This window comes from Diadema setosum, chromosome 19 (assembly GCF_964275005.1).
Source record: "Diadema setosum chromosome 19, eeDiaSeto1, whole genome shotgun sequence".
Classification (NCBI taxonomy): domain Eukaryota; kingdom Metazoa; phylum Echinodermata; class Echinoidea; order Diadematoida; family Diadematidae; genus Diadema; species Diadema setosum.
The window spans coordinates 32410340-32435422 of NC_092703.1; the positions used below are offsets into that span (position 1 = coordinate 32410340).

The following is a 25083-nucleotide window of genomic DNA, read 5'->3' on the forward strand; positions in this document are numbered from 1 at the left end:
CTGCACTTTTTGGCATGCCCATGAATGTTAGGGTGCGTTCGAGCGCTCTGAAGCGAACCAAAGCGAACTGAACCAAAGCGTACCGGGACCACTAAAGATTGCTTTTGGCCCACTAAATTTATTGTTCCGGGGCCCGATCGGGCATCTAAGATTACAAATGGATTGTTACTCTTTGCTTTTATGTGGGGCCACCAAAATTTCAGATTTGAAGATTTTAGTGGCCCAAATGGGCCACCAGAAAAAAAGTTAGTGTTTAGCCCTGTGTTTTGACACAGATTGTGTACCCTAATAATTTTTTATTTTACTGAAAAGTATGGAAAACCCGATGAATGCATCACATGGGCAGAAGATGACAGCTCTGATAGCACTGATTAAAGGAGAAAAATTCACAACAAAGTTATAGCTTTTGACATGCGCTCACAGGACAATGTGCTTCAAAGAGAAAATTGTTCATGCAGAAGAGTTGTGAATGCAAGCGTGAAATAAATTGTAGAAATCTCAGGTCTGGCTAGACTGAAGTGTTATCTAAATATCAAGAAAGCATATAATTGTATACTGTTTATGCCCTATATCTAGCAAGTCTGATTTTTTATTTTTATTTTGTGTGTGTATGTGTGAATCAGGACTTCCAGACAATTTCGTGCTTGAATTTGTGATCACGGGTGCAGTAATGAATAGAGAAATGTATGTGTTCACGGTGCATTCACGCTTGGACCAAAGTTGATATTTCCCCGTGTTCCTAAATTTACAAATAGCACCGGACTCGCAAATTTCACAAAAATGAAAACCCTACGAAATGTTAACAGTGCGGTGTGCACCACATAAGAGTCGTCTCTGTCATGTGACTCAATAGTGGTTTGTGCAGGAATCCTTTCGTGGTTATGAATCCAAAAGAAATTGGTACATGTATTGATGAGTGTGCTTGTGTGAGGAATCATTGTAGTCTGTATTTCAGGGTAAACATTTTGCATTTCTATCTTGGACAGAGTTGTGAGGGAAAGTGTAATATTTGTATGACATAGTTACGATTCATTGCAAGGTATATGAGAGCCATGTGACATGTGCTGCATACTGACATTCCGTAGTTAAGGCAACTTGAAGGGTTTGTGTAATTGAATTACCAAAAATTTCTCAGACGTGTCTCTGTGTATTGTATAAATTCATCATGAATCTGTCTACAGGGAAAAGTCTCCTCTAGTGTCTTCCTTTCAAACCCGTCTGATTAATATCATCAAAAATCACAAAACAAAGCAAAACAACACAAAACAACACCATAAGCACACGTCACATGAAAGCTCTGATACCTTTGCACAGGATATAAGTTTCACATTCATGGAGAAACCCCCCCCCCCCAAAAAAAAAAAAAAAAAAAAAAAATAGTGGAGCAATATTGTCTTGAGAATGAAAATGCAGCTTAGCATAGAATGTATTTTTCTGTGTGTGAAAGTAGGAAAGTAGGAGAAACTCAGTGAAGCATTTATTTTAAAGATTTTTTTTTTGTGTGTGTGTTTTCTTTGCTTTTTTCTCTTTGTCTCTCTCATGCAGCTAATATACACAAATGCGGTCAGTTTTCAATGGCCCTCAAGGATATAGTGAATTGTAAGCATTACATCAGCAACTCCGGAATGTCCAGTATATTCATCAGGACCACGCCTGGCTTTGCTCAGATGGTGCGCTCCCGCCTGTACATGAATCGCTCAGAAGCCCACTTTGACCCAGGGAGCAAAGGTCAGTATTGAGATGAACTTTTTTTGGCACAGCACCCAGGAAGTCAGCAGTGATCATTCCTGAATGTATGTTGCAGGCTCGTGAAACAAGTTTACTAAATTGATTTCTGCTGTTTCCAAACCTATAATCTATTTTGACCCGTTGAGGACAGGCTGATTTTGCAATGACACACATTTCCCATAGACACTTGCCTGAGTATACTAGGGCCTCGTCCTCAACGCGTTAAGTGCGGTGCAGTGGTCCAGTGCACATCTGTGCAACCTGTGTGCAATTAAAACATTCCAAACTGCGTCTTTAACAAACCATATACATGTATGCTTTCCCAATCAATATGGTTAAAAACTCTACTGCAATAGTATGATTTGTCTCTGATGATGTAGTTCAAATAATCTGTTGCTGTCAGTACCATGCAGTCTAAACTGTGCCCAATTTCCACTGGAACAGACTTGGAATCACATAGTTTTCATATGCCTGCAGAACTGTTAATTTTTGCTCTGAAATGTACGCCTATGCATTTCATAAAAAATGGGTAAAAGAATGCCATTATAACACAATTTCAGTGGGGTAACGACAAAAATGTGAAATATTAACCAAAAAGATTCATCGAAAGTAGTACTGTCTCTGAGTATACCCTATCATGCTTGTGATGTAAGTTTTGAGTAACTGATTATCGATAATCTATAATTGGGCTGCAGCAGTATCCACCAATCTTAAAGGACAAGTTCACCTTCATAAACATAAGGATTGAGAGAATGCAGCAATATTAGTAGAACACATCAGTGAAAGTTTGAGGAAAATTGGACAATCGATGCAAAAGTTATGAATTTTTAAAATTTTTGTGTTGGAACAGCTGGATGAGGAGACTACTAAGGCTCGTGATGCCATATCACGTAAATACTCAATCGGCGTAAATACTCAATCGTGAGTGATACACGCCATTAAAACCAAAACTACAACAACAACAACAAGTCATATGAGTACAACAGTATAAAGAAAATGTAACGAAAATTCAACATATTTTCACTTTTTTCGCATAATAAAAGAGCACTTGACTTGCCTCTTTCTAAAGGCAATGGGAATAATATTACCCATAACATATGTCAGTAATGAGTCAAGGGAATGTGTACTTTTTTCAAAAGCTGAAATTTTGTGAAATTCTCTTTATATATTCCGTATATTGTTGTACGCATGTGACATCATACACTGCAGTAGTCTCCTCATCCAGCGGTCCCAACACAAAAACTTCAAAAATTCATAACTTTTGAACGGATTGTCCGATTTTCCTCAAACTTTCAATGATGTGTTCTACTAATATTGCTACATTCTCTCAATCCTTATGTTAATGAAGGTGAACTTGTCCTTTAAATGCTAGAGTGAATCACATGCAGCTTGTAGGAAACGTGATTGCTAGGGCACGATCAATCATCACGTAGTGTTCTACCTAACCACTTCTAAACGGGGAGGGCTCTTCAAGAATAAAAGTCGTATGCATACAGTCAAAATGATTTTATTCTTTCGATCTCAAATACTCCCTAGCAGCTCATTATCCAGGCAAATCGCGTCATTTAGGCAAGTTTCTTTGTAGACCCTGTCGATGTATCATAGCAAATTCCAAAGGGTGGAAGGTGAATTTTGAGCCCCTAAGAGAACTATGTTTTGGCTCTTAACCATTAAAAGCATAGTGCACAGTATCTGTCACCTGTGTGTAAAAAAAAATGATTTGTCTGTTTGTTTTGTCCACCCAGAGGAGCATGAGCGGACAGTAGTGATCCGTCCGTTGCCGTCTGAATTCACTCCCAAGATGCAGCAGGAGATGGAAAGGGTCCTGACAGCCATGTCATCCAAGGTTGCTGAGACAACGAACAGTAGGTGTTTTGTTTTTATGGCAAATGGTTGCAAATTGCCCTACATTGATGTTAAGAAGCACTGAATTGATCAGTGTTTTGGCTAAGATGCCTGACCGGAGATCAGAAGGTCGTAGGTGTGAATCCTGCTCGAGTATGTATGCCCATGATTTCTTTTGTCACGGCCACTAGTAAAACACTGGTCAATTCAGTACTTATTTACGTTGATGTAGGGCAATTTGTCAATCAGTTGCAATATACATGTCAACAACTTGATGGAAGAATTTCATGAATTTGAGTGTTTCATTTGTTCATTATTGTATCCCCTGAGTGACAGAGATTGGTGAGGACATTCTAGATGGAGCCACTTCACCCCACTACATCACATTCAAATAGCATGCTATATTACATGCTGTGTCATATTTCCTGTGTGTGCTATTCTCTTGCCTGATTTCATTCAAGTTTGCTTTGGAGGTTCACCAGGGGAGTATCAAGCTGCCCGCTATTTGTAGTGACAGCGCCCTCTGTGTTCTCACTTATAGAACCGTGACGAATGATACCCCTGGTGTTCCATCTCTCTAATAAAATGTGTAATGGTATTTGGTGTAATGTGTAATTGTTATTGTTGTTGTTGTTGTTATTATTATTATTATTATTATTATTATTATTATTATTATTACCACTACTATTACTATCACTATTGCTATTACTATAATAGTAATAGTAATAGTAATAATTACTATCACTATTACTATTACTATTACTATTATCACTTTTACTGCCACTGTCTAGCTGCCATGTTTGAGTCAATAACCAGAGAGGACGTGGAGAAGCTACTGACGGCCAGCCTACGGCCAGAAATGAAGAAGGTGGGCATCCTGGTGGCCACACCGGGCACGACCCAAGTCCTGTCCAGTACTGGAATAATCACCTTGGCAGGGTCCATGGTGTCCACCACCCTCACCAACCTCAGCCGGCTACAGAGTGGGCAGCATATAGGCCGGCCAGAGACCAAAGAGAGATCGAAGGGCAATACTGAAGACCAGCTGGACAAGTGAGAACATTAAAGGAGAGCTCCAGATGATTTTCAGATTTTTACATATGAACAACTTAAATTTAGTTATACTGAGGACAGAGTTTCAGAATTTGTGATAATTGGGATGAAGAATAAGAATATTTTCAAAACTTAGAACAAATTGCAATGAACAAGGGTGATGACATGGCAGAGTCACCATAAGAATGCACGAGTAGGGGCTCAAGGAAGCAGAACAAAAGAAGAAGGCATGCATAGATTATACACAGGTGAACTCGCAAGCAAGCGGCATTGTAATGGAATTGCACTGCTACATTTCTGAAATATGTGAACCTCCTATGTCATCATCCTTGTTCAGTGTAATTTGTTTAAGGTTTTTCAAAGTATTGTTACTCTGCTCAAGAACCACAATAAATTCCACAAATCTATACACGGAGTTGTCGATTTATGTACTACATGATGTGAAATTATGAAAATCGTCTGGAATGTCCCTTTAAGTCTTCATTTATTAATTCAGTTTTTCATTTATATAGATAAGTATGTCTAATTTTAAAAGAATTCTTTGTTCACTGCTTTCATTAACATCTTCATGCACTGTATCATTCTTTGATATAGTTTGAAATAAATATGTATCTTGTTAGTTTTCATTTAGTCATTCATTTGAATATTTCAAAGTTTCTGAGCTCATTTGTTTTAATGCATTTCTTCCATGTATATCAGTGTGTAATATATCACAGCACATAAATGACTAATGTTGAAGAGGCGTGATATATGTAATACTTACAAGAGATATGCAAAAACAACGGTTCTACTTGTTACGTAAAAGCTGTGTAATCTCTGTGTGTTTTTACCTTCCTTGCAGTCGATTGTTTGTATTTCCTCCTCCACCAACCATTGGTGGCATCACCGTGACAACCGAAGACAGAGCTTGTCTACAAGATGGAGAATTTCTCAACGATGTCATTATTGATTTCTACCTCAAGTACGTACCATTGTCGGTGATAGAAAGATTTGGAGACTCTACAAGGTGTAAAATGCATGAATGCTGCCTGGTTTACTTACTCTCATCGGGGTTGAATACATCCTTTCATCTCATGGCACGGCAGTGAGGTGGCATTACCAAATGATAGAATGATTATATGTTCAGTGCAATTTAAAAAATAGATTATTTTTCAGATGTCGGATGATTTTGCGACACTAATAGAAATGTAATTTCAGGAAGTCTCACAGTAAGATTACAAGTCTGCTGACGATCTCTATTGAAGGCTCAGAAGAGTTTATCTGACAAGCTGTTGGTGTGTGACAAACCCGGTAATACCATAAGTACTTCAAATGTGGGCACTTGGTGAAGGGCATGCTCTCACCTCACAGTTTAAAGGTAGGGGATACCTTTTACAGACCTCCCAAAATGCAGCAAAACATTAAATATGAACCTCAGGGGACTTGTTTAGGCCACTGCTGAGAAATTTGGAAGTCAACAGTTATCTACACTTTGAATAATGCACAAAACTCAACTACTCAGTAGTTCTGTGTGTCAGCCACACTTAAGCCTTTTTGTTACAGTCTTCTGTGTCTTTTATCTATAAACACAAATCTAAAAGTATAAGACCTGATGTAATAACATATAGAGTGTGTGGCAAGAATGTATATAGAAATGTTTGTAAGTTTTGATGAACTTTCTTCACAAAATATTATACATGATGGACACACATGCAGTGCATGGGTCTGCAAAGGTAGCCTAGTAATATACTGGAATTTATGGTGAGCCCCGAAAAAATTCAATTCAAAATCTAACGGTCAATAAAAATGTACTAAATGTTACCTTCCACTTTCAATACTTTATGGGAGTTTCTAAAATGATACTCTCTTCAACATACCACTGTATTTATACAACTCTTCATTGAAGGCATGCAAATGGGATTCCCTACCTTTAAGATGCTACCAATTTGAGGTTATAAGTCCTGCGGTAAAGCAGCCTAATATTATCTGGTTTTAGTATTACAAGAGTTAAGTATAGTTCTATCTTCCCTTACTGCATAATCTGCCATAGACTTACAAGCAAAATCAATATTACAATCAAATTGAACTCTTGATAAAGCAGGCCCCTGATAGAACATTCTGTATGACCCTCCGCCTGCCATAATATATGATGTCGTATTTGCTCAATAAGCTGTTGAAGCAAGCTGTTAAATCAAGGTAAGTTTGGGTACTAGCTGCATGCCATGCTTAACCTTTTGTCTGTGCAGGTATGTGGTTATGGAAAAGCTCAGCGCTAGCGACCGCAAACGTACCCACCTCTTCAGCTGCTTCTTCTACAAGCGCCTGATGCAGAGGGACACACCCGGCAATATTTCCCCCCAGCTCAACGGCATGAAGGCCAGGGAGAAGCGGCATGAGAAGGTCAAGAAGTGGACGCGTCACACCGATATCTTTGAGAAGGACTTTATCATCATTCCCATCAATGATTGGTGAGTTTTCATTCATCAGGTTTCAAGTTTATACTATCCTCCAGTAAGTAAAAAAAATAAAGAATGTGCAGAGAATGATGAGTTCCACAAGTATTGTACTGCAGGTTGCAGGGAACAGCAATAGATCTTTGTGCATGTAAGACTGAAACCCTGAAATGTGAAAATGCAAGTAGTCTTGTTATAACACAAAAAGTGTAGTTTGCTACACTATTATAGAGAGAGGTTTACAAAATGTACAAGGCAAGACAAAATTATGCTAACAGTAATTGCAAGGTTATGCACCAATCACAAAATGTGAATGATGGAATATGATGTTTTATACAGTCACACATTTGTCTGGAAGTTACTGTCATGACCGAGCCAGCATGGTGATAATAGGTAAATGGGTAGTTGGTCCTACGCCCACTCTGTTTGGATGGGATGACTTGAAGTGTAAAAAACACCGCAAAATTTACCATAGTTTGTAGCCAGTTTTTGATAGTTTTATGCCCATTTCTGTCCTTTCTAGGGCAACGTTTAGCCAATCAGCAATGAGTGGTGCACCTGCAGCTTTCTGCAATGGCATCCAGAATCGATTCATAAGTTTCACTGTTTTCTCTCCATTTTTAGCGCCCACTGGTTTGTAGCAATTATTTGCTTTGCTGGTCAAGTCCAGCACCTGCAAAAGGGCAGCAAACCGCAGCAGCAGTCCCCTGCTCCCTCTCCGTCTCCACCTAACAAATTGCCAGCGAGTGCGCACAGCTCATCAGCGGCCAAAGAAGTAACCAATCACGGCACAGATGGACTGCAAGCCGTAGGCCCGGATTATAAAGCTAGTGGACCAACAGTGCTTGACCGTGTCATGTTGCACAATGGAAACAGGGGGCATTGTGCCGTCCACCCCCAGCTGACCGGTCAGAGCGGACATTGCCCCAAGGCCAACGGGGAGGAAGAGGAGGAAGAAGGGGAGGAGCCTATGGACACTTCTGAAAGCCCCGAGCAGAAATTTGAGGGTGCGGACAGTGAAAGTGACACAAAAACTGGACCTGTAAGTGAAAGTGGACACAATCACAGCCAGAACTCATCAGGGAAGCCGTCAGTTACCACGTCCACAGCTGCATCCACGCCCACAGCTTCATCCACATCCGCATCTTCATCCACGCCGTTAATGGTATGTGTGTAAAACTGTGTGCATATTAATGTTTGGCTATAGGTAGGTTAAACATGTCACACGCGATTCCATTCCTCACACCTATTCATGATACAGCAAAGCTTGCAAATCTCTCTGCAACTTGCTGTACTGCATCTGTAGCATAAATGATTTTCCAGAAAGTTGCATGCATTGCCGTCTCAGAAAAATGTGGCACACAAGGTTAACACCATGGCACACAAAGAGTTTAATAGGCACCAACTGATCACATTCTGGATTATCCTAAAATGACCAGTAGGCACATGTGTCACTGGTATGAAAGAAAAATATTCAATGTGTGTTTCCGCAAGTAGGCATGATAGACAAGATCATCCCAGTGGCAAGTGGCCTGGCCTGTGTGTATTGGTTGTTTTCATGACTTTATTTGCATACAGATGAATTGATACTGTCCAGTCTAGCTGGCTTGATCTGGGCTGGTATCAATTATATCAGATCATGTATCTAGGCCAGAGGACGTGAATGATGCTGTCCGATCATGCTACAAATTAAGCAGATGTCTTGATGCCATCTAGCCCATGGTATTCAATATTTTCATGATCAACTCACAATGGCAATTTTCTGTTTCAGTTATACCTTATATCATCTTTTTTTTTAGTATTTCAAAAAGAATTTCAATGAGCTTTTGAACCCATTGAGGATGGGCTGATTTTGCTACAACATGCATTTCCCATAGACCCCTGCCCTTGTATACTTGGGACTTGTCTTTAACGGGTTAAGCCAGCCAAAGAGGAAACTTCTGTGCCGAGGACAGTCCAGCTAGTGACTATGTATAGACCTTGACGATTTCTTTAGTGATTTCATGTGATTTTCATCATGTCAATATGTGTTTGCATCCCGTATACAGCATATCCGTATTTACAATGTATATGAAGTCGTTAGAAAGTTGAAATGTGGTGTCAAGTTGAATTTGATCAGACTGATGTGTTTTACCGCTATGGAAGCATTTAATACTTATTAGCAAGGAGCCCCAGGACCGACAGCTTTTAGTCCCCTCCGAAAACTTATGCAATGAATATAAAATGTCTTATCCAAGGACATGGCCACTGCAGCCAAGGAAGTTGAATCAGGGACGTAGAGATTGATAGTTCATTGTCTAATCCACTGAGCAACAACAGCTCCTCTGAATAAGCTAACAAGTTTCATTGCAAGAATGGTAACTGTTTCATTAAAATTGGACATACAATATGTGGAAGTTTCTTATGTTTTCATGCAACTTATAAAGATAAAGATCAGACATAAGATATGTGGAAGTTTCTTATGTTTTCATGCAACTTATAAAGATTCTGCTAGGATCGAAAGCTCAGACCCCTTTACATGATGACAATATTTGGACTTCAAATTGTCCTACATTGACCATGATAGACCAATCTTTTAATTCTATATTTATTTTTTATTTCTTTCATGTTAGATTTTGTATCAAGGAGCATGCTCAATTTTAACATTGATTTGAAGCAGAGTATTATGATGAAGACTGTTGTGTATAGGATACTGCCGTCAAAACTGGGAAGGATAAGAATTTCTTATTCCCTGGTACACTTTTCAAAAAAAAAAAAATAAAAAGAAAATAGATTTCTGTTTACCCCCTTAACCCCATTTTCTGAACTTCAGTAACCTCTTTTTGATTGTCTACTGGCTTAGAAAAGGCAAGATTTCTTTTGAGTCTCCTTGTCCAGTGCAGGCTTACTGAGCCTCTGACAGATCAAAGTACCCCTCTTCTGTTTTCAAACCATTTACAGGCTGCCCAAACTAGTGCAATATCGTCAACCAGTCAGCTCGATACGTCAAGCAAAGTGCCCTCTGTGTCCACGAGAAGCGCAGGCTGGCCAGCCAAGCCTAATGGGCTGCTGACGACACAGAGAACATCAGAAGATTTGGAATACCAGCAGTACCATTGCCCCCAGAAACACTTTGAACAGTGAGTTGTGGTGGTACAATAATACACTAAGCTTGTCAGAACAACAACCTTCAATTAGCCTGTGTAATGCAAGTATTAGCAGCAGCTAAATTTTTGTAGTATCAAATCTGTAGATCTTTGCAAATGCCTTTCTTGTTTTTCCCAAAGATGAACAATTGACACATGATTTGGATATGAATACTGTATATGCCATATATTTAGCGAGTCTAAATTTTCACGAAGTGGAGTACTGTACAACAGAGAAATATATACCTGTGCATCACATTCACATCGGGATCAGAGTCATTATTTTCGCGTGTCTTTAATTTCGCAAATAGCTCCTAATTTGCGGAATTCGCGAAAATAAAAACCTCGCAAAATATTTGGCGTATACAGTAAGTGAATCAGTACTGCCCAACGAGAATTGCTTGAAGAGCTGGTGGGATTTTGTAATCACTAATAGCAGTGTTTTTGCTTGAGCCTTGCAAGTTTGGTCTAACTGGTAGTAGCATGTAGTGAATGATTTAAACACTTTTGCATTCAGTAGCAGCTATTAACCATACTGGTAACAATATACTGTGTAGTGTTCTCCTTGGGCCGGTTGTATGGAACTTTCCACCCCCCCCCCCCCCACACACACACACACACAAAAACAAACAAAAAAACAACCCTCTAAAATCTGAAAACTCAAGTTTGCGGGATTCTGCTGTTGACTTGAAGACAGGAAAGACTATTTAAAAGTAACCTTTAGTTTTCTCAGGTAAAAAAGTTTTATCCCAAAGTCCCCTGGTGTGATGACATTCACACATGCATTGGCAAAATAGTTTCACTCACCTCACAGCTACAGTTCAGCCAGCGATCAAGTTCCCCCTAGATCGCGATCACGGGCGATCAGTGATCGCATACGCGATATGTCGCAATCAATTGACTGTATGCCGAATTGCATACAATGAATGATCGCGTTTGCGATCACTGACCGCCCGTAATCGCGATCTAGGGGGAACTTGATCGCTGGCTGAACTGTATGTAGAGTAGGAACAATTCGAGACACAATGATTTCTCGTGAGTTTCCCTTGCCATTTGTAAGGATGTACCTTGTTAGATTTACCTCATTTCATGCTGTATCTCTGTCCAGACCTGCCATTCTCATATTCGACTCTCTAATGGGACCGCCAAGGAGAAACGTCATTGCCAAGCTACGAGAGTGAGTATAGACAAAGCATTTGTTCCATTTTACATTCTCTGTGACTTTAATCAGTGCCACATGGGTGTTGCGTAAAGAAGGGTTTTTCATAATTTACATTACTTCATTATCCATTGATAATTGCTTGCTGTAACAACTGATTTTTCATGCCTCTATATCTTCTCCAAAGGATATGAGGCAGTCTAAAATATGCACTATATTCCTTAATTGTCTCATATATGCCATGCAAGATGAGATGTATTTGGACCAGGGCTCGACATTAACTTTCTGATGACCCCAAAAACAAATATACTGCCCCCTCCCCCCCCCCCCAAAAAAAAAAAAAAATAAAAAAAAAATAAGAGACTTTACAATCCAAGTTGTATCTTAGTTGCTTGATTGGGCCACCAAAATATAACCTTGTTGGAAATTTGGTGGCCTGGCATCAATTTTTCATGAAAAGGGAATGGTTGCAAACTATTGTGGCACAGTTGTACATGAAAGCAATTGGTTGAAATTGCTGACAGGAATAGTAGCGGTACTGCAAAAGTATCAGATGTTGTGACACTAGAGGCGTGCAGTGGTGCAAAATACATGTAAGTTGATTATGAGCCTATAATGGGAGTTAATGGAAGTGGGTCATGTCAGCATGCAATACTCAAAATAGATTAACAAAAATTGCACGTGCGACATCAACAGTGTGAAGTGATACTTTTAACTACATGTCATGTGATGGACAGTCGACCAATCAGATAGCTAGAAACTTTTGGGGGTTGTGTGAAAGCCTAATTTTTTTTGGCCTGCCATCTGTGTTTTGATTGATATGATTTGATTTGATTTCTAAATATCTGTTTCATACATAAATGAAATACAAAGTCAGTTGAACGAACTAATTTAGCACAGTATAATTTGAATCTGACAGTTAAAACAAATAAATGATTAATTCAAATATCCAACATTTTATTTTTTTTTTCCAACACAATGCAAAATTTTTCTAACACAATGCAAAATGAAATTTTGGTGCAGCTACCTGACAGTGGAGTGGGAGACTAGGAAGGGAAGTAAGTGTGAGTTCAACCCTAACAACACGAAGGGGATCAGCCCAAAGGTGCCCCAGCAGAACAACTTCAGCGACTGCGGCCTCTACGTCTGCCAGTATGTGGAAGCCTTCTTTGAGGTGAGGTCCGATGCTGGCCCCAGCCCTGGTAGTTTTGTCAGAGAGATGTGAATGTTTGATTGCCCATAAACACAATATTTTCGCGGCATGAAATTTTCGCGAATTGGGGCCAACGACCTTTTTCACAGCATGAAATTTTCGCGAGTTGCCTCTAACGTTCAATGCATATAGTGTAAACAAAAACTTTTGCGTGCATTTTGATTTTGCGAATCTTAGCTCTCGCAAAATTAAGATGCACACAAATATTCCTCGTTTTACAATAGTAGATAGGAAAGAGTACCTCTCCCCCTTGTGTGTACAAGTTTCTTGTAGTTTTCTCCGCAGCACATGCTCATACACTGAGAAACTGTGGCTTTTTAGCTTGCTCATGTTTATGTGACATTACTCATTAATTCTTGTCATAAGCACAAGGAACAATATTTTTTTGGAGAAGAAAAACACTATTATCTGTTTGATACAAGTGTATGTATGTCTGCGTACATACACTGAACCAAAATATTGAAGACATCAGTTTAGCTTTTCTCTGTTGTTCATGGACCAAGGGAACTGCTATGATCAAAGAAAGCAATCGATTAGTTCAATCAGCGTGAAAACCTTTCATTTCTGTATTATGTTTTCTCTTGTAGATATAAAAGCCCTCCTCCCATTTTGAGTCTCTTTTTTTTTTTCATTTTCTCTGAATATTGTGTATTTTCTTGTATGTGGTACAATCTATGTGTTTCATTTTCTTTTTGGTAATACAAAATATATATCTGATGAAGTGATATGAATATCTCTTCATGATGAAAGGGTTGTCCATCCCAGTCTTGGCAAATCATATTAATGATGACGATAAGCAAGCAGACATTTATTGATCATTTTTGTGAGATATCTTAATCAATGTGAAGCTATTTGTTTATTTCATCCTTGTTTTTTTTTTTTTTTCTAACTGAAAGTAATAGTTCCCAACAGCATAGAAGCATGAAACCAAAGCAAAATATAGTTAGTTGAAAATGTTTTAACATCACTCTCCAAAAGTGTGCCCATTTGAAGTTTTTTAATCTGAATTGATTTGTGCAATATCAATCATTTTTTTTTTTCTATACTAGGCTTCAAAGGAGATTTGCAATGATATTTTCATACATAACTGTTCATGTACCATCAACAATTGCTTATACACCCTCCTCCCCCTTCCCGATGTTTGTAGAACCCAGCGATATCTAAAGATGTTTGATTGTATTGCTTTGTTTTATGTAACAGAAACCCATCAGGAACTATCACATCCCCATGAAAGGTCTGATGAACTGGTTCCCTGAGGAGGTCGTGTCCCAGAAGCGGCAGGAGATTCGAACGTTGATTGAAAAATTGGCGGAAGAATACAAAGCGCGGAGATGACAGCGCCGTAACTCCTCACCCGTGCGTGAAGTCTGAGGACGAGACGAATCGGTCAATGACTGGTCAACCCAACTTTACTGAAGCCCCCTGGATGTGTTGCAAAGGGGACCGTAATGTGTGCTGAATGATGATTGTGACTTGTGATGACAGATCTAGTGTCACCTGGTTCCACTCAGACGGAAGTGTACTCGTGTCTGGTCCTGCAATGAAATCTGGAGTGCCATTGGACACATGGAACCAATTGAAATTAATGATAACGTGGCGTACAACAATCACAAATAGAGAAATAAAAAATGAAAATCAGAAGTCATGTTGGACAGTGAAAATGAAGAATCTTCCATTTTTGTAAAACATGTGTGGATGAGCGGAATGGCTGATCATATATCATTTGGGGGTTGGGTTATTATGAAAAAACAAGAACAAAGAATGCTCAAATACAGTGATGTTCCGTCTTGATCACAAGTGGTCCTTTTTTTCTGTATTTTTGCTGTATTTTTTTTAAATGCAAAACCATTTTATGCACTCATTTAGTGAAGTTTCATTTAAAAACTTCCCTTTGTGTTGCTGATTTCTCCCTGATGGATAGTGTTACCTTGTCTTTTGGGTTCCTTGAGATGAAAGAGCTAGCTAAAAACAGGAAAATAATTGACTTCACATCTCCAAAGACCAAATGCCCCTTATTGAGGCTTCATCATGTAAGGGCTAAAGATTTAAGGCTTTATGCAAAGGACATGACACATTGAATTTTCCTTGTGTGTGTGTGTGTGTGTGTGTGTGTGTGTGTGTGTGTGTGTGTGCGTTTATTCAAATGAAAGTTATTTGTGACAAATTAATTTACTATTGACTGTAACAAATTGAAATTAGTTTGGTGCTGCAATAAACTAGGGTATGCTTATTAGTAGCTTATATACGTAATAGGTAATGAAGTGATAGACAGCTGTTTTGGAAATTTGGTGGTCCATTGCAATTCATAGTGGCACGGGACCACTGGCCACCACTGCTGTCGAGCCCTGCCATATTAAAACCAGTAATATTCGGACGATGTATTAGTTTTAAAGTTGAGTGATGTCTCGTTAAGGATGTTCAATAGGACTTCACTTTAGCTTGATACCACCATCAAACGTTTGACCTCAAAAAGTGATTTTGCTGACTCGGTCTTGCAATAATAACATTTTTTTCTCCTTAAACTGAGCATAACTCTTTCAGTGCAAAGCCCAGTCTCTGTGTACCCCTATCCCTGGTTGCATAAAAGGGCTATGTCAGCTACCATAGCAGTGTGATACCTACGAATGCATGTAATAACAATGAATACCCATCTTCGTACTGGTTGATGTTCAGTGTTGTAGATCTTTTGTAGTCTCATGTGCCAAAAAGAATTGCAGACTTTATGCTTTGCTCAAACATGACAAACTCCTCAGTTAAGAGTGTTAATAAATTCAACAAAAATATTATCAGCTTTTGCAAAAAAATATTGAAAATATATCTCCAAAAAGTTCATTGTAGGAGTGAATATATCCTATAGTCTCCCCATTAAGCTACAGAAGGAATTCAATAAGGTGTAAGAATACAAATTTGTGTTTGATTTCGTTTAGTGTTTTGCTCCTGTGGGCAAGTGAACACATTTGATACCACCCAGGCATGTGGGCATTCATTGTGAGCACAAAACGTCACAGATACTTGTCAGAAAATGCTTGGTATGAATTTAATCATCCACTCCAGAGAAGTGAACTTCTACACATAAGATGACTTCATGAACTCCTCAGGCCAACAAATGTATAATAATGCCATGAAGAAATAGCTTATTATCAGCGCTGTGCATATACTGTATTTCAAGGAAAGAGGCGATAATGATCAAAATCTCCAATCAGCATTCGAGTAGGGGCCACTTTGGCAGGCAAATGCCTGTGCATTTGACTTGCCCGACCATTGTTGCGGGCAAGTTGGCTAATGACCGGAGCAGAGTATGGTGGACATATTGCTGTCACCACTTTCATTTTGCAGCTACTCTCGTGTGATCCAAAATTATGTAGATGCATTTGATGTGTTTTGGGACCAGTATTCAAAAGAAAAATGTCCTATTTAGAGTCCCTACTGGCACAGACCTGCAGGTCATCTACCACATCCTACTTGAGTAGCAACACCAAAGTGGTGTTTAATTCTCCACTGTTCTCACACAACATTATTGCACAAGCCGCAATAATAATTATGCAATACCTATGTCACTGTGGCATCCAGCACTAAAACACAAGCACATGTTTTGCACAGACCAACACTTTTCTCCAGTTTTGAAGACTATCCATCAAATTATACTATCCTTTTTCTTTTTTTTCCTGAGAGTATCCCCCCCCCCCCCCCCGATATTGTACTGCACAAAAGTAGCAGGACATGATTTGTTTATGCCATTGTTCATACACTGTAGACTCACATGTATGTGCTACAAACTGGGTGAAACCCCACACTTGCATGTAAAATGCAGCGATGCTTTCATATGTGTAGTTTACCATACATTCTGTGGTTATTTTGGAATTACCGGCAGTTTAAGGCTACATTTCAAAAAGAACTATGATTCTGAAAAGTGAAGTCGATATTCAGCATAAGATTATTTATTACAGTGATGATATGTTTGACCATATTCAGGGGACATAAAGATTGTAAGCCCTCCTTCGGACCATAAATCTGCCCTACTTTGGCAAAAGGAAGCAAGTGACATACCATCCGAATTTGAGTTATTGATGTTTTTATAATTCACATAATGAGCTCTTCTTCCAGGCCAAATTTCATGCAGAAACACTCATCCTACTAAGAGATATGTTAGATAAGACATCATGATAGTCCATTGACGTTAGTGTAAATGACAGACACATTTTGCTCTTTTACGAGAAATGTCACTTTTGTCACTTGTTTCCTTTTGCCAAAGTAGGGTAGCATAGCTTGCTTGTCATCAAACCATGCATTGTGCTCCTACATTGTAGCTATGGCCATGCATTCCAGTGTCCTATTCAGGCTAGCTGATATCATGGAATGATTTGACTCTGATGCAGAATAATTATTTATGGGTGATACTGAAGAAAGTGGGAGGCAAGCTTGTTTATGTTGTATAGGGGAAGATAACAGTGTGTGTTGTATTTTGAGGTTTTGTTCCATTTGCTTAGGTGCTACATTTGTCTTGTCGATTCACAAGAGACCCCTGTGGCTTCCATGCTGCTGCCAAGAGAGAAAATGAATGGCCTGGTAGCTTGGGGAAACGTGGGTGGTCTTATTAGGGAGCTTTAGATTTTGACGCGCGGACGTTTGAGCCGACGCTTGCGCTGGACGTTCTCCTTTCCCTGCGTCGTGTGGATAAGTAACTTTAGATTGCGATGGGACGCAACGTATAAAAAATAAAATCGCACCCCCATATGATCAGTGCATGAAGACGCTCTCTACGTCGCAAACTGTGCGGACGTGAAAATAGCCCAGTACGCGCAGTAAACAACTCAGATGACTCAAGCTAAAAATAGATTGACTTTACGCGCGCTACTGCGCACGCTCAGAACATGTTTTTTTCCTTTGAACGTCCGCGCGTCTAAAATCTAAAGCTCCCTATTGTATTGGTCTTCATCGGATGCCAGCAGGGTAAACAGATATCCATTTATAGTACCCGTACAGCCACTTGTCAGCGAACGTGTGCATCAAAGCATACGCTTGTCGGAAATGGTTGACTCCAGTCAAGATTCTACGGCTGTGTATGTACTAATATAGAGATCAGTGATGAAGCTGCACACAATTTGTATCCAAACTTGGCCAGCTGTCCCACTCCATGAATTCCCACGCTACTGGGTCTTGAAGCGATGGCATTCATTGTGCCAAAGTATCATTAGTGTACTGTCTTCAGTCTCAACTCTGACCATTCATTTGCAAATGACCATCTTGCATCAAAGCAGTCAATGTTCTACGTCTCCACCAAGCTTCTGAAAAATTTCCACGCCATTTTGACATTCAGCACAACACGTTGCTCAGATGCAAAACGTCACTTTTTACGGGTTCTTCATCGTAATATTGATCTTCAGTTTAGCCAAGATCTCCGTTTGTTAGTGTCTTAATCTGCTCTTTGTTGTTGTTTTATTTAATAAGTGGTAGCCCTCATTTGCAAGGCATTGTGGGAATCTAGAGCCGAGGCAGGACTGAAAAAAAGAGTTTGTCGTACACACATACATTCATTTGTTCAGTCCGTCTTCAGGTCTGTAATATTCATACATTGTGTTCACATGTATTTCTCTAAGTAGGAGTCAAATGCCTTCAGCACTCAAAGAAATGTTTTCATCATTATCTTACCAGCTGAAAAAGCAGGATATTCTAGATGTTCTCACACGATTTTTGTAAAATCAATTGAGTACCACCTTTTGTCGAAGTCAGTAAGAAATTTGTGAGTGCTTGTAAAAGAGGGCTACTGAATCTGTACTTATTGTCTTGAGATTGTTTATTTGCCAAAACTGTACGTAGTTAGATGGTAGGATGGGTGCCATCATACCACTGTCTTGGCTGCTTTATTTATGATGTGTATTTATTGTTGTTATCGAAGCAGGAAAATATTTCACTGCTGAAAGTTGGGCATAACTGTAGAGTAATGTGTCATACGTTCATGGGCGCATTTTGATCAAGGGTTTGGTCAAATATTTTTACTGACGAATTTGCTCTCAGCCTGTCAGATGCAAGGATTTCAGTTGCCTATAACAATTTGTCAGAAAAATATCTGAAAAAACACTTGATGAAATTCCCCTCGTTTTCTCTTTTTCTGTTGTTTTCTGAAGTGGAACAATCTTCCTGTACTCTACACTGTATGTCCTGAAACCTCTATGTCTTTGGATTTGTATTGCTAAAGTAAACATTATGAAAAACATGGATGGATGTCTGTGACGTCTGTTTGAATACAGGTGAATCTTGTAACAAGGACCCACAAACCATGGTGTTACCTTGAAATGTTAAGGATGCTCACTATTTCAGGGTATGAAAACAAAGAAATGTAAAGGGTTGGGAACTGCGAAATCACCTTGATATAAAAGGGTTTTGTCGTATCCGATTTCTTTATAACGAGGTTCCTCTGTATTGATTAAGGACATAAAGTCAAATGGAAAATATGTTACATTTTAGATGGTAAGTAGAGGTGCACGTCACGAGACCGACACCCACGAGTCATACAGCCCATGAGTTATACAGCTCATGAGTTATACAGCTCACGAGTCATACAGCCCATTAGTTTGACACTAACCTAACAAGGCCCACGAGACCGACACATTAAGCCCCGTGTTGTGTCTGTCGAACTCGTGGGCTGTTTTTACCTAGTGTCGAATTCATGGGCTTTATTTGCCTAGTGTCGAACTCATGGCCTGTATGACTCGTGAGCTGTATGACTCATGGACCTGTTTTCAATATCGAACTTGTGGGCTGTATGACTTATGGGTGTCGGTCTAGTGGGACGACCTCGGTAAGTAGACTTCCTGTAGCTGGTGTATCGCAACTGGCAAGTACCTTACATAGGTGGAAACAAAAAGGAAGATCTGAGAGCACATTCAGTTCTGAAGAAATTCAACAGTTACCATTTTTACACCATCATGCCACCTTTTGATGCCATCCTGTGTGTTTTAGGGTAGATTTGCAACAAGGGGAACTGGTCCCTGTAAATCTGTCCTTGTGACTGCATTGGTACATGAGTTGCCTGTTGGGACTGGTTTCTTTATAACAATGAGAAAAATTACATTGCCCAACTTTGCATACATGTACATTAACATGTACCTTGGTGGTATTCTGAAAACTATTTTCTTGCCAAATATTTTTTTTTCTTTACTGTTCTAGTTTCACAATGTATAATGGAAACAATTAATGTGCACAATAATTCTGCCAATATGTTTCGTTCTGTGTTCATTCTTTCTGTCAAAAATGTTTGCTAAGATCTAGCAGCTACCAGCTGCAGTGAGTACGTAAGCAGCAAGTACTGGTATACAGGCTGACACCATTGTATTGTGAAAGATTAGTACCAGGTAAATAAATTCATTAAAGAGTACCAGGTCAATAAATTCCTTAAAGTATATGCCTCTTACCATCTTTTTTGATTGCACTAAGGTTGCACTGGTTTCATCCAACTGATATCTTTTATTTTGGGAAAGACACAAGCTTCTGTGTTTTTTGAGTCTCCTTGCAACTCTGCAGATACTGTAACAATAATGGGGGAACTATGCGAGAGACTGGAATTTTGTGCTTTAGCATGGCACACATAAAAATTGTCATTGCTTGTCGGTTAAAAATATTTCTACCCTTATTTCACACTCTGCCTTCTGGTTTACAGGCACATGTGTTGACAAAAAAAGGGGGGGAGGGGGACAACAGCAGTAGGATAACTAAAATTTATTCTTTCTTGTGTTGGTGCATGATTTTTAAACTACCAAGTCTTTTTGAGTTCTTGGGTCAGAGACCTCAAATGGAATATAGATTCAAAGAAAAACATTTTTTTTTTTTGATAGGAGATGTACGAGATGTACCACCCTTTTCCTTTGCTAAAATGGAGAATTTAGTTGCAAATATTTGAATGTAAACAAAATAGTGGAAATTATGGTCAATAATACTTGAGATTATTATTTAAGATGAACCAATTCGTAGCTAAGATGTGGATGATATTCACTTTTGACTGTTGAGCAACCCCATCGCAAATACAGAAGAGCCTATTTTTAGGTGCAAGACAAATGTGTGTGAAAATCCACTCTTCTGTTCCGTTGTTCCTTAGTCTAGATGCATATGTGTAATGTGTGTGTGCAATGACCCAACAGAAATGCTCAGCGGAGCAAATGGAGAAGCAATCTTTGTTTTGACTATCTTTAGATTCAGCCTACCAAAAATCCAAGCTGGCAAGACCTCTCATGGATTATGGCATGACTGCAGCATGCATTCTTTAGCAGTATGTCACTTTGTATAAATGGTTGGTAATATGCAGTGTAGAAAAAAGGGGAGGGGAGAAATTAGGAACCCAGGTCACAGTATCTTTTCTGATTCACATACAGCAACAAGCAGTTAAAGCTGCCTGCAGAGATGTAACATTCCTTCACAGAAGTGCTCATAACGCACTTCCTTGTTCCTTTATGAAACAAATTGGGGGGGGGGGGGGGGAGGGGAGGGGGCTTGAAAAAAGCATTTGGCTGTCACTGAGATTCCATCTGAATGGTAAATATGAACATAGATTTCAGGTGCTTCATAGAGAGAAAAAGATGTGACACAGATATTATGTTTTTCATGGGCACATTATCTTTGAATGTCTGGTGGTGAGTGTATAACAGGTGCATGAAAAGCAGTATTCTACCATGGCTATCTTTCACACACAATTTCAATTTGCTTTAAAAAAGAAAGAAAATGGAGATGAAATGATTACACTGAAAGGGGGCATCTGAAGTCATTTCATTTGATTCACTTCTCATATTTTTATTTTTCTTTCATCTTGCCATCTTTCATTCAACTTAATGTCCTCTGTTTATCTTTTCAAGAGTTATGATTTATTTGTGAAGCATGGAGCAAAGAAAGGCTCTGGATTTGTAAAGCAAAGGTCTTGGGTTTAAATCCTTGGTGCGTCTAGCTGTGGACATGGTGTGTTACCCACGATGTTCCTTTTAACTTGGGTATGTGAATTGGTACCTACAACTGTAGCAAGGCTGGGATGGTATGGTACTGTAAAACGAGGAATGTTCGCGTGCATTTTAATTTTGCTAATTTCGCAAGAGCCAAGATTTGCAAAATTAAAATGAACGTGAAAATTCTTGTCTACACTAGTATATGCATTGAATATTAGAGACAACTCGCAAAAATTTCATGCCGCGATAAAGGCCGTCTGCTCCAAATCGGGAAAGTTTCATTCCACAAAAATATCTTTTTTACAGTATTAATGACAGGGCCTTCAGGGAGATCAGTGCTTGAACCAAAGAGGCTGATTACCCACTGCAGATGAAATATAAATACATTTTAGTCTTATGATTGGATGCTACTGCTGGAGGCATTTAAGCCCCTTGCTAACATTTGCAGATGGAAAACCCCAGCTTTAGTGCTTCAAAATAGTTCTAAAATGTGAGTTAAGGAGAAAAATAACCAACATGAAAATGTTAATCAATAAAATCATTGTTAAGTATTGTTAAATATACAAAATGTGAACAATATTAAAGGTGTTTCGAGAATAAACTGTCACTGTGATGGTTTATTGAGAAAATTAGTGATATATCCTTATATTTTTGGCTTTATTAGGAAATTTTTGCATGTTTGGGTGTTTTGCCATACCTAGACTGAGCTATACATATGCATCGAATGTGACAATTTAAATATTTTGTAAATCACTGTGTTCCCAGTGTTAAAGGGGCTTTAAGAGATCTGTGCTGTTGTAAGTTTAGGAGACTTGACCACCATTTTTATAGGTAAATGATGATTGGAAGGTCTTATCAAGCCAGTGATTAGGTAAACAGGTGAATAGCAAGTTACTGTTACCAGTAGCCATTACGTTCTGTTTCAATGATCTACAATTTTTATGTCAAATCTGTGTAGATAGTGGTGGTTTATCCTACTGATAGCATTGATTTGACTAAGTTACACATGCTTTGCAAACTCAATTGCAAAGTGGACCTTCTGAAACAAACCCACAAACTTGTTTGTTATATTAATTCAGATTTGCTGAAAAAAAAAAGAAGAGAAAATTACATAAAGAGAGAACAATATATATTGCATTTGGACCATAAGGAAGGCTTTTTAGTCGCCTGATTTTGTTGTATTGTGTGTTTGTCAAGTGGAGAGTGTATTGTTGAGACCCAGTGGCTGCAACAACCAAAACTGATGTGTGAATTTGAGTGAGAAACTCGTGAAAGCATATTGCCAAAACAAACTAAGAGCAACTTGTACATAATATATTTTAGAAGAAATTTGATTCAAACAGAATTATGTTTGTGTTCAAATGATTTGCTTGCCACATCAGACTTTAGCAAGAAATGGCAACTTGAAAAGGGAAGTCATTTGATGCTTATTTTGGTGATGTGAATAAAGCTGTCAAAAACTAGTATTTACAGAAATAAAAATATTTGTTGATTTAATGTACCTTCATCTTGTAGCACTGCTGGAGGTATTACATGTATATTTAGGGGAGGGGGGTTGTCTATCTACCAGTTACTACGTGTTAATTGTTGCCATGGTAACTTGAGACTGGCTTGAGACTAGGATCTCATGGAATCATGATTTATGCATCATTGACCCAAGGTGGTCTGTGTCATCACTTTGTTTGTTCAAAGTATGAGGAAAGAGCAATTTCTTCATGCCCATGAACATTTGAATATTTTGTAAAAGTCGTCAGTATTTGCATATTATTTTATTATTATTATCATTATTATCATTATTATTATTATTATTATTATTATTATTATTATTATTATTATTATTATTATTATTATTATTATTATTATTATTATTTTATCAATTTATTATTTTTTTACCCCGTTACAAAGACTAATGAAACACCCTCTTTCTGGTAAAGTTGTTTATTTCCCCCCATGGTTCAAAGTTTTATTGCAGTTTATTGTTTTTTCAAACCTTGATATAACAAAAAATGAAAACAAAAGAAAACAAAAGAAGTGATTTCGCTGGTCCCAAGGATTTTGGAAGGACCCTCCAAGGGAAAACTTAACCCTATTTATTGGCCCCACCATGTTTGACGATGAGGTTTTTAAGTGTCACAAGGATTCCACTCATTCACTACAGTACAATAAATTTATTGACAGTTAAGTTTTGTGTGCTAGAGATGTACTATATATAGTGCTTTTCTTTTGCAAACACACATGAAACTGCAGCAGTGAACATGACATACATGGTTTCAGCACCATTACCTCTGGTGATGTTACCGAGGAATTCCATTTAATGTGTATCTTTTGTCGGCAGTGTTGAAGATACATTGTAATGCCTTTCTGGACTTTATTTTTTTAGTTTACTCTACGAACGTTCACAACACTAGTGTATGCAAGTAAAAAGAGGATGTCCTTACTGACATTAACAGTAGGTGTGTATGTGTATTTATTTTATAGGAGAAAATATTTTGAAGCACATGTGTTCAGGGTCAACAGCAAATGTCCCAAGTATTTCAAATGCAAGGTAAAAGTGTGACAAAATTTCCTTGCCCTCTAGGCCTATTTATGTGTTCATTCCCATTGCATTGTACTGATGAATTAGTTACTATGTAACTGAATAATGGCTTCATTTATTTCATTATGTAATCATCTATTTGTGTTCCATTTTTTTTTTATAAATACTTTATTCACTTATTAATATCATTTTTTTTTTTTTTATTTGATGAGACATAAGTCAGTCCCAGGTAAAAGGACAAGTGTTGGCATTTAAGTCCTTTGAGGACTTGAGTGCAGTCTTGAATATGTGTATTTCAACAGTTGTACATAACAGGAAAAATGCAATAAAAACAGGTTTTGTGAAAAGGGAAAATCTACTTTGCATGATTGCATGATATGATTCTGCCCTATGAAACAATGCTTTGCAATGATTGTTATTCTGTGACTACAGTTGTACATATACTACATTTCCTCTTGCTTGCATGAACAACTTGTCAAGTCTGAAGGGAAACCCGTCATCTCTGTGAATTTCGTAATGGTCTACAAAAATTCTGGAAACAGTCCAAAATATATGTAGTCTTTCAGCCGTCTTTCAGGAAAATGGTCTATCAGCGGTCTTCCAGCAATCTCTCAATGAGCGCTCAAGGGTCTTACTAGTGGTTCAATTATCTTTCAAGCCTCTCAAGAATTGCCACATTTTTAGGGGGAGATCACTGAAAAACTATGGAGAGATCATTGAGGGAGCATTGAAAGACTACCAGTAATCTCTCAGAACTCTTGATAATCTCTCAGATCTCATGGAGTATAGTATTTTGAATGATCTTTCATCAGTGATCTCTCAATAATCTTATGGTCTCTCAGTGAACTTTCAGCAGTCTTCAAGGTCCCACAGAGATCTCTGAAAAATTTAAGATTACTTTTTGGTCTTTCAATGATATTTGTAGGATGTTTTTAGAGCCATTCCATATAGACACTAGTTCATCTGGTCTTGGAGACTGCTGAGGGATCTACTGTATACGCCAAATATTTCGCGAGGTTTTTATTTTCGCGAATTTGAGAGTTGGGTGCTATTCGCAAAATTAAA

At 38.5% G+C, this 25083-nt stretch overlaps 1 protein-coding gene across 1 annotated transcript in view; it reads left to right on the forward strand.

The window, feature by feature from the left end:
* The window catches only part of LOC140242595 (uncharacterized), a 31812-nt gene extending 17528 nt beyond the window's left edge, over positions 1–14284 (forward strand). Inside the window, 10 exon segments of the mRNA XM_072322346.1 lie at positions 1546–1728; positions 3474–3593; positions 4365–4626; positions 5468–5587; positions 6852–7073; positions 7683–8223; positions 9999–10177; positions 11292–11360; positions 12366–12516; positions 13756–14284. Coding sequence (XP_072178447.1) covers positions 1546–1728; positions 3474–3593; positions 4365–4626; positions 5468–5587; positions 6852–7073; positions 7683–8223; positions 9999–10177; positions 11292–11360; positions 12366–12516; positions 13756–13890 — 1982 coding nt within the window. The 3' untranslated portion in view covers positions 13891–14284.
* The last annotated feature ends 10799 nt before the right edge of the window (positions 14285–25083 follow it).